Source organism: Arachis ipaensis, chromosome B10, assembly GCF_000816755.2.
Source record: "Arachis ipaensis cultivar K30076 chromosome B10, Araip1.1, whole genome shotgun sequence".
In the NCBI taxonomy this organism is placed as follows: domain Eukaryota; kingdom Viridiplantae; phylum Streptophyta; class Magnoliopsida; order Fabales; family Fabaceae; genus Arachis; species Arachis ipaensis.
The window spans coordinates 135,183,000-135,194,959 of record NC_029794.2 but is presented as its reverse complement, the minus strand read 5'-3'; the positions used below and the strand labels follow the sequence as shown (position 1 = coordinate 135,194,959).

General features: G+C 33.3%; 1 protein-coding gene and 1 long non-coding RNA gene across 8 annotated transcripts; one reads left to right on the top strand and one right to left on the bottom strand.

The window, feature by feature from the left end:
- On the bottom strand, nucleotides 3,063-8,330 carry LOC107622021 (F-box/kelch-repeat protein At3g23880). Of its 4 annotated transcripts, XM_021114037.1 has the most exons (4): nucleotides 8,067-8,330; nucleotides 5,646-7,074; nucleotides 4,332-4,418; nucleotides 3,063-3,275 (listed from the first exon to the last, which is right to left on the bottom strand). In XM_021114037.1, the coding sequence occupies exon 2, from the start codon at nucleotides 6,960-6,962 to the stop codon at nucleotides 5,811-5,813; it is 1,152 nt and encodes a 383-aa protein (XP_020969696.1). In that variant the 5' UTR covers nucleotides 6,963-7,074; nucleotides 8,067-8,330; the 3' UTR covers nucleotides 3,063-3,275; nucleotides 4,332-4,418; nucleotides 5,646-5,810. The 4 variants fall into 4 exon arrangements, with proteins under 4 accessions (XP_020969696.1, XP_020969697.1, XP_020969695.1 ...); XM_021114038.1 differs by lacking the exon at nucleotides 3,063-3,275 and having other exon boundaries at nucleotides 3,576-4,418; nucleotides 5,751-7,074; XM_021114036.1 differs by lacking the exon at nucleotides 3,063-3,275 and having other exon boundaries at nucleotides 4,028-4,418.
- LOC107622024 lies at nucleotides 8,626-11,960 on the top strand. 4 transcript variants are annotated; one of them, XR_002356237.1, is made up of 4 exons: nucleotides 8,626-8,829; nucleotides 9,311-10,915; nucleotides 11,132-11,353; nucleotides 11,569-11,958. It is a non-coding gene; the product is annotated as an uncharacterized LOC107622024 (long non-coding RNA). The 4 variants fall into 4 exon arrangements; XR_002356235.1 differs by having other exon boundaries at nucleotides 11,129-11,353; nucleotides 11,569-11,957; XR_002356236.1 differs by having other exon boundaries at nucleotides 9,311-11,329; nucleotides 11,569-11,960.

The following is an 11,960-nucleotide window of genomic DNA, read 5'->3' as shown; positions in this document are numbered from 1 at the left end:
ATAATTAAAACCGTGGCCATTCAAATTCTGGCAAATAACCGTTGAAACTTTATGAAACTAAATTAAAACACAAGCCTATGAAAAAAAAATCTAATAAGATAATTGGGTCATTCAAGTTCTAAATAAATTTACCGTTGAAATTAAAGGAAAACAAGCACCTTAGCTAAAGAAGAATAAAGATGCAAGAGAATGCTTTTTTATTTTCTCTTTTCTGATAAGATAGCGGTTAAGTTACCGTTTTGTGTGTTCTATAGTTCTCCTTTTTCATTTGTTTGCTAAGGATTTTTAGGAATAATGCTAACTTTTTCTGGTGATGATTAAAGTGGTCACATAGATTGATCCACCAAAGTTTCTAATTTCTATACTCAGTCTCCTAAACTAAAATATATCACAATAATACTCCATGATACTTTGGTTTGGGTATTTTTGTAGTAGATGCATTTGAATATTTTACAAAATTATTTTTTCAATCTTTCTTTTTTAGAGAATCTAAAATTTAGAATTAAAATTTAAGATTTAAAATTTAAAAGTTATAATATAGAAGTCATTTTAAAAAGTTAGTGAATAATAATCGAAAAAAAATTAATTTTTTAATTAAATTTAAATAACACATTTTAATGAATTTATGAACAATGAGATTATGATAATATACTTGTTTACTTATCACCCACCCTTGTTGCTAAAGAGATCATTATTACCCACCCTCCCACATGAATTATATACCTTGCATTTGACAAATTTGCATTTTTCAACTTGAATAGGATCAAATTTTAAACGGGTGGAATTAGGAAATATCTAGAATAAAACAACAATTAAATCTTCAAGAATTTTGATCTCGGATTAATCAATTTTTTTAAAAAAATATCAATTAGATTCTTTAGGATAATAAATAGTGGATATAAATGTCTTTTTTTTTTATATATACCAAAGATAAAAAAAAAATTCAAATCCGCGATCTCTTAGATGAGTATGGGGAGACTATGCTATTTGAGTTATAACTCATTGGCATAAATGTCTTTCTGTTAATATATAGTACAAAACGAAATAAAATTGTTTATGTATTCTGTTATGTACAGTAATGCATATTCCATTACTTACTACCACATGAGTATAGAAATGATGTAATTTTGAATAGTAAAATATTTATTATATTTTAAATTTTTATTAATTATTCTTTATTTATCATAAATCTTATTAAAATAGGTGAAGTTTCGCTCTAAAAATTATTATTTACATAACAATTTTTTATAAATAAATATATCACAATAATTAACATATAGTAATTTTGAATAGTAAAATATTTATTATATTTTAAATTTTTATTAATTATTCTTTATTTATCATAAATCTTATTAAAATAAGTGAAGTTTCGCTCTAAAAATTATTATTTACATAACAATTTTTTATAAATAAATATATCACAATAATTAACATATGTATATAAATATCACGATTACGTAATAAATTGATAAAAATACATTACTTATCTACTTAATTTAAAGTCAAAATCTTCTTAGACTCCTTTATCCTTTTTGTATCTTGCAAAGTCCTAACAAATTAAGGTGTAATTCCTGACACATATATCGTGTCAAAGACATTAAATTAATTATATCTTGTATTGTTGAACTGTATTGAATACTGCACTATGAAATTAAGACATATATAAATACGCGAATTGTATATCTACTCTAATGTCAAAAGAGTTGGATTGGATTTCTGTTGTGACTATTGCACTTACCATAGTTGAATAGTATTTGAATTTGAAGTTTTTATTATGAATAAGATTCAATGATCAATTATGAATTATAAATACATTATTATTATTATTGTTGGTGGTTGGTCAGTTGGGTAGATATACACTAAAAATAGATTTTATAACTCGATTGCCCATTTTTAATTTCATGATAATTTACCAACCCATGTACTGCATTCTAGAATGTGGGGAAAGATTTTTTTATCCAAAATAAATTAAGTTAGAAATACATAACCATAAGAAACGTTGGATTGATAAGTTCGTTCAATCCTTAAAAGTGACATTTTTGAAATTTTTTCCTGCACTGCACTACCAAAGAGAACCATGAGTTCAACATTTTCTATAGTTAAGAACATGTACCTTAATTAATTTATTTTAGAAAGAGACCTCTGAGTCCATGATATATAATGAAATATTTATCCTTTATTAAAAAATAAAAAAACTTTGTTAATAAAATATTTTAAGTAAAAAGTTTGAATAGAAAATGTAAATTAATTGAAATATTACAAATAAATTGGAATTATTTATATTAATAACATAAATATTTTACATTTATAATTTAAATCAACAAAAGAATTATTTTTAATCTGCATATATATCATTTCTATTTAAGGATAGTTTTGTAAGATGCATTAGAGTGTACCTTATTTTTTATTTTATGAGAGAAATGTGTAGGTTTTGTAAATTGAGCAAAAGGGAAGTTTTTTGACATTTCTCAAAAAAAGGAGTGTCATTTCTTTTAATTTGTTGAAATAAATATCTTTTTGTATTTTCAATAATTAGAATTATGCATCAATTAATTTTGATAATAATAATATTAGTACAGATTAGTTTATTGATTTTTTTTTTGTTAAGGTTGACATTTACTTTGACTTTGATTTTTGAGTTACTTCTCATTAAAGAAGCATTGTTAAGGTTGACATTTACTTTGACTTTGATTTTTGAGTTACTTCTCATTAAAGAAGCAGCAGCTAGATCTAGATATGAAGGAAACGAAGTATCTTAGTTGAGAGAAGCTCTGCTGCTAATTGCTTCTAATCATATCATTTGATTTCTAACTAAATTCTACTTCTAAGGTAAGAATTCAGCTCTCTCTCTCTCTTTCTCTCTTCTTTAATTAGTGAGGTCCAAAATTAGAGAGAGAGACTGTAATAACATCTGCTGATAGAATCAATAAACCACATTTTGATCCTCATGGCTCTCTATTTTATCTTATTCTTTTGTTCTAACTTGTTACTAATTACTTAAGAATAATCATCATTAATCGATTAATGTATAATTGTTAATCCATCAAATACTAAGAAACTTGTTTGTGAGAAATTGGTGTGCTAGTAATCCTTACTTACACACTACTTCTCTAGTAAACTAATACTGTTATTTACTGGTAACTGTAGGGCCTTATTTAAACCAAAAAAATATGGCTGTTGCTATTGTGGGAGGGGCATTACTCTCTGCTTCTCTACTTCATATAAGATCATTTCCACTAGTGTATATAAAAAATTTTACCCATAATTAAAGTGATCTGCGTGCAAATTAATAAATAAGATTACTTCAAACATTACAGAACAAAATGAGGAAACACCCAAAATTGAAGTAATCTCACTAATCTGTGATCCAACAATAAGAAGTAGCCAAATTAAGGAAACACCCAAAATAATCACAATGACCTGAACTTTTTCCTACGCCTACATGAAATGGCAAGCATTTAAAATAACTTAAAGAACAAAAAACTGCAGAAGCATAAATTGAATTTTAACAGGGTTGAAATTTTAAAAAGTTAAATCATACTCTACTATCTACCAAAATAATGCAATAAACCCTAAACAGATAAACATATTGGGTGTTAATATTGCAATTCACATCAAAAACAGATTCAGTGTCAATATCCTAACTTACAACTAACTTCATTATATTATAATTTGCAAATACTAGCTCACTTTTTCATGACATTATCTTGAATAAATTCAAAATAAATTCACCCAACAACATATTTAGAACCAAAATTAGCATGATGAATAAACAGGAACAACAGTTAGTCAAACTAAGGGAACACCAAAAATATTTACGGCACCCTGATCTTCTGTATCCATAAATGAAATGCAGGGGTTTAAAACCACTTGCATGATTTCAGAAGAATTCATAGAAGTCAACCGTTGACAAGCAACTTAATTGCAAGCCAGAACCAAGGATTAACCATAATCTTTTGCACACACGACACTGGATATCTCGTCATACAGAACATCATTACTAAGATTGAAAATATTGCTCTTGGACTTCAATATAACAAGATATTGTCATAAAATGTCTAGTTGACCATAAGATATGATAGCACCCATGGAAATCATTAAAACAAGTAAATATTTTAAAGGAACTAATAACATTGGCAAAGGAATTACCACACATATATATCACCTAATAACTGCTTCTAGTTCTATAAAATTTTGGTTCTTAATCTTCACTGCTTACATTCCTATGCTTGCAATAACATGCTACACATGTTGTATCATCTAAAGTTCTCAACATTTCGGTTGCAACATGCTAAGATCTAATCACTATAACTACTACTAGTAGGAATTACCATTCTTGTACCCAAGCCATATGATTCAAGCTCTATTGCACTCTTCTGGTCTATCTTTGTAATCATTGGTGTCACATTTTCCAGACCCTGCAGATAGAAATTGTTGTTTATATTTCCATTGACAACTAAGTCCGTAATTTAGTAACTTGCATATACGCACTTATTTTTCCCTTCACTTCTTCCACAATGAAAGTTTTGCAAGATATCAATAAATAAATATTGATCCAAATTTGTTGGAATAAAGTTTAAACAAAGAGAGAGAAAGAAGGATTTAAAAAAAAGATTTTAATAAATAAATATTGATCCAAATTTGTTGAAACTTATTGTGACATAATGAATCAAACTTATCATTTTACAGTTCAATGTCAATTGTGACTTTTAGCAATATATTTTCTAGCGCATTGAAACAAATTTTCAGCTGCTAATGTGATATGTAATTCTTGGACTTGATAATTTTGTTGACGAAACAGCAATAGAACACTAAAAGCAGCTCCCTCATTAAGTTTTTGTTATGATACCCCTCCCCTCCCAACCATCCCTCTACAACATCATTTTAAGATCTTAAGTACATCTAACTTTTCCAAAAAATTCTCTCATTAGTCAATATTTCATCATCTTTTCATCGTATTAACTATCTCACAGCAACAAAATTCAGAATACACAGTTACCATCCTATTAGAGTTGTATGTAACAATCTAAGAAAGCAATCTTATTTTAGTTGCTATCCTATTAGACATGTATCTAAAGATCCAAGAAATCATATGCTGCATGACAAATTTACTCCGAATAAAAAAAGAACTAAAAACAATATTCTATCCTATTAACACTATTGGAAATGGAGATACACAGGATCAAAACCACCTTCACATAGTCACATAATTTCCACGGAAAAAACTAACGAAGGTATATACATCATAAATAGAGGATCTACATCATAGATAGGGCGCAGTGAGGGTACTTTTGGCAGGGCAATAGGATGTCATAATTTATTTCCATCCTTACATTATTCATTCCTATTAGTACAATCCAATCCCATGACTACTATAAATAAGATTTCAGCTTGCCATCAAACTTGTTCACCATACAAAACATATGTCATGAAAAGATAAAGTAACCAATAACTAAATAAAATGAAAATTTCATTACTTTTACAATGGGATGGTCGCCAAAATCATTCTTCAGTCAAGAAAATCATGTTCTAGATTCTTACTAATGAAAAAATCAACACAGTTTCATTTGTCTTTAAACTTCATCTAACAATTAATAAACTTATGCAACAAGTAGTCATGATAAGGATGTTAGAATTTTATGCACCTGTGTATATAAAGTTTGCAGCCAAAATAAAAGTGATCCATCTACAAATTTGGATCCAACAAGAAGTAGCCAAAGTAAGGAAACACCTAAAATAATCACAATGACCTGAACTTTACTGACAGAACAAAAAGCTGCAGAAGCAAAACTTTGAATAGGAACCAAATTTTAACAAGGCTGAACCAAGCTCTCAACATAATCAAATGCATTGAGGTAATGAGTGTTGGACAAGATATTAACGCGTTTAACACTATTATCTCTTCGGTCATAAAAAACTTCCTCAGAACGCTGCCTGCCTCTCAACATGAAGACATTTCCATTCTCAAATATAAATCCTGGAAATAGCATTTCAACACCGAGATGGTGAAAACTAATCTTTAGCAATTTAGTCCAAGAATTTTCATCTCCAAACTCCTTCATTTGCCATGCAATAAAATGAGTGTTCTTGTAATCATGAAGAAGATACAGGCTATTTCCCCAAACTCCCAGAGTTGGCTCTTCACGGGGGATCTCATCGATACCCTTTGGAAGCAGAATCTGTTTACTTGTATCCGATTTCAGGTCAAAAGAAACAAGCATTAACATATCAAGTGTAACAGCATCCCAATCATAATCAGCTCCATGCGGGTTACGGAGAGCTAGCCAATTAAGAGTGCCACCGATGAAGTAGCCATTATCTTCAGAAGAAAACGGAAAAGCAGGAAAACTGTTGATCCTCTTCCATGAACTGCCACCAAAGCTATAAACTTGCGTATTTACTGTTCCAGAAGAATCCCAAATGATAGCCAGTACCTTGTAACTGTCACTTGACTCATCATACCCAAACCCAAAAGCATTATGCATATTGACACGTAAGCACGGCGAGTTCTCTGAAATAAACCCTGTGAGAGGGTTCAATAAACGCAACCAGATATCGCAAATATCGTTCTTGGGGTGGTCAAGAATATGGGCCACACAAACCAACCCGTTGCATGAACCCAAAACCCAGTCTTGTACGTGTAGAGGGTAGCGATTCTCTTGAGCATCAAGAGTGGATGATGGATTTTGGATGAAAGATTCAACGCTACTAAACACTAAGCCCCTTTTTGCTTTTTCGTCGAGGGTGAGCCGTTGTGTTCGCGTAAAGAGGAGGATGGCATTTTTTGGTGATCGGTGAAGGTGAAGTTTGACGAAGTGAGGGTCGGAGATGATAGAGTTCCATGACTTGCAGACAAGCTTGAGGCGCGTGAGAGGCTTTGCAGGAACCCAAGAGAGGATCTCCATCACCACCACTTCACACAAGAGGACCGCCGCTGTTGGGTGTTGAGGCTCCATGTGCATTCCCTCAATGCAATTGTGTCTCTGGTGGCTAGGTTTTAAGATTGACCAGGGAATGAAGAGATGACACGTGTCCTGTTATTGTTGTGGTTAGTGGAGATTATTAACGTCGTTTCTGAAAACAAAAAATTTGTGATCCCGCACACATTTTTGGGATTTTATTAATATATAGGGGTGTGAAAGTAATTTCGTTTTCTAAGTTGTTTATGGTAGAGCTAATAAATATCTTTTTGTATTTTCAATAATCAGAATTATGCATCAGATGATAATAATAATAATAATACATATTAGTATATTGAGAACAGAAATAGAAAATTCTAAGCTATCCATGTCTTCCTAATAATGAGAACAGAAAAACTCAATCTCTTGAACTCAATAATTACATCAATTATCCAACTAAATAATTGCATCACAGTTATCATAAACTGATTTCAAAGCCTAGAAGCAGAGTGAAACTAAAAACATGAGGCATATAATAAATCAAAAGATCACCAATTGCAAATTTTTTAACAAGAATAGAAGTTAAGAACAATGAAATTAATAAATCATTCACGAAATTAAAAACAGCAGCAGCATTTAGCAACAAACATTTAGCATTCAGCACAAACAGCATTCAGCAACAAGACCATATCTGAACCCAACAATCAGCATTCAGCAACAAACATTACAAAACATTAACCAATAATCACACTAAACCTCCAACCAGCAACCAGCAATGACAAAATAGCAACAAACATTAGTACATAAACATTCCAAAACAGTGATGACACTAAACCTGCACCCAGCAACCAGCAATTACAAAACAGCAACATTATAAAACATTACAAAACATTACACAAAAAATTGAACGAAAATTCCAGAAATTAAAAAGAACAAGAAGAACCAAGCATTCAGAAATTAAACAGAGTCATCACTCATCAGTAAACAGAGCAAAATTAAAAGGAAGGAGCAGATCGAAGCAAAATTAAACAGAGCCATCACTCATCACTCATGAGTAACCACTAACCATGGCAAAACTAAAAGGAAGGAGCGGATGCGAAGCAAAATTAAAAAGACTAACAGAGCCATCAGTAACCAGAAGCAAAATTAAACAGATCCATCACTAACCTTCGACGGAGACACGGATGGCAACCGGCGAGACGACGACGATAGGCGAGGCGACGGCAAGCGGCGACCCAACGGTGAGCTGCTCCAAGCCACGAACAGAGAAGACAGGGAAGATGGGGATGACGAGTCGAGCTACCTGGTTCCGGACAGGGGGAAGAGGAAGAAGTGGAGGCGCCGAGAACCTGTGGACGGCGGCGGCAAGGATCCTAGGGCTAGGGTTCTCTTTGCTTTGCTTCAAAGGGGCGAAAACAGAGAAGCCAAGGAAGATGGGGATGACGAGCCGAGCTACCTGGGTTCCAGACAGGGGGAAGAGGAAGAAGTAGAGGCGCCGAGAACCTGGGGACGGCACTGGCAAGGATCCTAGGGCTAGGGTTCTCTTTGCTTTGCTTAAGAAGGGGCCAATGGGGGTGCACGAATGATTCTTGATTCGGGGAAGGGGGGGTTTTAGGATTTTTTTTTTTTTTTTTTAAATCACAAAACGGCGTCGTTTTTATAGAACCGTCTGGTTATCAGTTCGATTCAACCGACCGGTTCTCGGACGGTTCAGCGATTTCTGAACGGTTTTCTCTTCAGCATTTATTAGAAGTAAACCGGACCGCTTTTATGACCGGTTTTCAGAACCATGGTTTTGAGTTACTTTTCATCAAAGAAGAAGCAGCTGGATCTGGATATGAAGGAAATGAAAAATCTTAGTTGAAAGAAGCTCTGCTGCTAATTGCTTCTAATCATATCATTTGGTTTCTGACTAAATTCTACTTCTAAGGTAAGAATTCAGCTTTCTCTCTCTTTCTCTCTTCTTTAATTAGTGAGGTCCAAAATTAGAGGGAGAGACGGTAATAACATATGATAGAATCAATAACCACATTTTGGTCCTCATGGCTCTTCATTTTATCCTATTCATTGGTTTTAACTTGTTACTTATTACTTAAGAATAATCATCATTAACGGATTAAAGTATAATTGTAAATCCATCAAATTCTAAAAAACTTGTTTGTGAGAAATTTGTGTGTGCTTCTTTCCGAGACCATTTTGACATTTTTTTTTAAACAACAAGTTCAACACAATAAGGTAAAGCGGTTATAAAGTACAAATTTACTAAGTAATAAAACAGAAAATTAAACTGTAGTTATCTTTGACATTGCCATCAACAACTAGAAAGATCAAAATCAGTCCACTCTTTATAACTCTTAATTGACTTATTGATAACCTCCGCAATTCCTGAATATTCTGTCATTCCTTTTCAGCCAAGTATTCCAGGTGATAGTACAAAAACCAATCAACCACCTATTACGTTCATCCTTCCTAGCAGGAGTCCCTGTCCAACTCTTGAAGTGTTGCTTAATTGTTCCTGCAACAGGCCATAGTTTCTTATAGCCATTTTGACTATTAATCCTTACTTACATACTAGTTCCCTTGTAAACTAATACTGTTATTTACTTGTAACTGTAGGGTTTTATTTAAACCAAAGAAAATATGGCTGCTGCTATGGTGGGAGGGGCATTACTCTCTGCTTCTGTTCAGGTGTTGTTGGATAAGATCATTTCCAATGAGTTATTGAACTTCTTTAGGAGAAGGAAGCTTAATGTTTCACTTCTTGGAAAGATGAAGATGACATTGCTGAGTGTTCAAGCTGTTCTAAATGATTATTTGAAAGACTAGAGCACTTTGCACAGCAAATACACATCCTTCAACTGAAAGAAGGTGTTTCCAACAGTGTTTGGCAAGGGATGCCTACAAGTTCTGTGGTCGACAAAGCTGTCATTTATGGAAGAGATGATGAGAGAAAGAAGCTTAGAGAGTATGTGGTGTCAGAAGATGTTGGTGCTAGTAGCAATAAAATAGGAGTGATTGCAATTGTTGGCATGGGAGGGATTGGGAAAACAACCCTTGCTAAACTCCTATACAATGATGATGAAGTTAAAGACAAGTTTGATTTAAAAGCATGGGCATGTGTTTCATAGAAGTTTGATGTTTTCAGGGTCACTAAGACTGTGCTTGAATCGGTTACCTCAAAAACAACAAATACTGATAACTTGAATACTCTGCTATGCAAACCTTTCCTATCTTTCATTTGACATCTCTTGTTAGTGAAGATTTCTGGTCTTTACTTGCTGAACACGCATTTGGAGCACATAATTCCAGTGAAAGGTCCAACCTAGAAGGACTTGGAAGAGAAATTGTGAAAAAATGTGATGGTTTTCCTTCCCTTACCATTGAATGGATGGTCATTTGACTATTACCTATCAAACAAGGTAATATATGGCTTGTTGCCCAAGTTAAAACAGTTGCGGGTGTTATCTTTGTCACACTACAAGAATATCTCTGAGTTACAAGACTCCATTGGAGCTTTAAAACATTTGCGGCATTTAGATCTTTCTGGCACTAACATTAAAAGGTTGCCTTCTGTGGTTTGCAAGCTCTACAATCTACAGAGCTTGCTGTTGTCTGATTGTAAGTTTCTCACTGAATCACCTGAGGAGATAGGAATGTTGGTGAATCTTCGCCACCTCGACATTAGTGGAACTCAATTGCTGGACTAGAAAATCTCCAAACTTTATCTGGGTTTGTTGTTAGCAGACAGCAAAATGGATTAAGGTGGGAGAATTGCAAAAATTTCCCAATTTGCAGGGGAAGCTCTGCATTTCAAAGCTACAAAACATTGTTGACCTGTGATGCTTCACAAGCCAATATGAAGAAGAAAGAACAAATTGGAGATCTATCATTAGAATGGGATAGCTGCACTGCTCAAGAGTCCCAACATCTTGTATTGGAGCACCTGCAGCCTTCAACAAACTTGAACAAACTAACCATCTAATTCTATGGTGGAACCTGGTTTCCCAACTGGTTAGGTAATTCCTCATTTGCACTACCACCTGTTGGACAGCTTCATAATCTTAAAGAACTCATCATATTTGATATTATCTCAATGAAGACTGTTGGTCCTGAATTTTATGGATCTTGTTCTCCTTCATTTCAATCATTTTTCCCTTAGGCTCTCTCCCTGTGCTCAAGTGGCTCTACTTTATAGAATGTAAGAATCTGAAATTCATTTTTAATTTCAGAAGATGCACCCCAGTATCTCACATTTCTTCAAGGTTTCTACATTATAGAATGTCCTGAACTTGAATCATTTCCTCAACTTGGATTGCCAACTCCTAAGCTCAGACGTTTTTGGGTGTCATATTGCAACAAGCTTAATTCACTACCAGAACCGGTTAATGCTCTTGTTGGCCTTCAAGAATTGACAGTTCTTAACCTCCCAAGTATGCAGTTTTTTGCAAATGAAGGTCTTCCTATAAATACCTTTCCATATTACGTCTTTCTTATTTCAATTCTTTTAGTACCTATAAATATCTTTCTGTATTGTATCATTCTACACAACTTGAATACACATAAACCTTTTCTTTACTGCTCTCTCTTACCCTTTCTAACAGAAATATTATGAATGTGTAGAGTCATATCTTTATAACACCACTGCTCTTAAATTTTACTTGTTTCATAGGTTGTAGCAAACTATTTGTGAACCATGCTTGTGAAGTTGTGGGAAACTTGCTGTAACTTGAAGCAGAGGATAATATTCTCTATCGGATTTTGGTGTGCACATAGTATCTTTGTTTTAAGAGAAGCTCACAGCATATGGTGCAACCTCATGCAGCCAAGTTCAGCTCATGCATGCATGGTTGGCGTGATTAATTAAGTAGATGATAGTTGTAGAGTTAGTTATTGTTACTTGCCACGTAGGATCAGTTAGTTAGAGGCTAAGTTAGTTGTAGTTTGCTGCTATATAAGCCACGTGTATCAGCTAGTTTCATTTGAGATCTTTCACTTTAGATTGAGTTTATTCATCAATTCCATTTAATTTCTTCTCTCAATTCTCTCCAATTTAGTGTGCTC